At 41.1% G+C, this 450-nt stretch overlaps 1 protein-coding gene across 1 annotated transcript in view; it reads right to left on the bottom strand.

The window, feature by feature from the left end:
* Positions 1-219: 219 nt before the first annotated feature.
* Positions 220-450, bottom strand: part of LOC104164511 (vesicular glutamate transporter 3-like) — a gene marked incomplete at its 5' end in the record, with an annotated part of 11085 nt that continues 10854 nt past the window's right edge. Inside the window, 1 exon segment of the mRNA XM_009703857.1 lies at positions 220-450. This exon segment is cut by the window's right edge and continues 30 nt beyond it. Coding sequence (XP_009702159.1) covers positions 220-450 — 231 coding nt within the window.

Here is a 450-nt window from a genome sequence, read left to right as displayed (position 1 = left end):
GATGGCTGAGCGAGGACTTAGTTACCATTTCTCCCACTCCCATTGTCGTTAGCCCTCTTCCACACTATTAGAAGGGAACTACCACCCCTTGTATCCAGCCATATGGCCAGATGTTACACAACTGAATAAGAGAATAAATATGGATACCTGATGATTTGGGGCAGCTAGGCAGAAGTGGGGATGAGAGTAGCTGCTGTACAAACCTTACAATTTCAAGTATTATGACAAATCTTGAAAATCTCCATTTTTATAATGGTAAGAAGTCTGTTCTTCCATGTCTTGAGTTACTTGCTTTTGCTTTCTCCATTCTCTTCTCTGTACTTCGCTGTTTTGGCTGGTAGCACCGTACATTTTCTTTGGACTTACAAAAGTTTCATTGTTCATCTCTGTTTCTTCAGCCAGTTCATCCTGATCAATTATGCCACATTTCTCTTCACTGAGGTTTTCAGG

The sequence above is a fragment of the Cariama cristata genome, unplaced genomic scaffold, assembly GCF_000690535.1.
Source record: "Cariama cristata isolate BGI_N322 unplaced genomic scaffold, ASM69053v1 scaffold9047, whole genome shotgun sequence".
In the NCBI taxonomy this organism is placed as follows: domain Eukaryota; kingdom Metazoa; phylum Chordata; class Aves; order Cariamiformes; family Cariamidae; genus Cariama; species Cariama cristata.
Note: the sequence above shows the minus strand (reverse complement) of the source record. Positions and strands in the feature narration are given on the sequence as shown.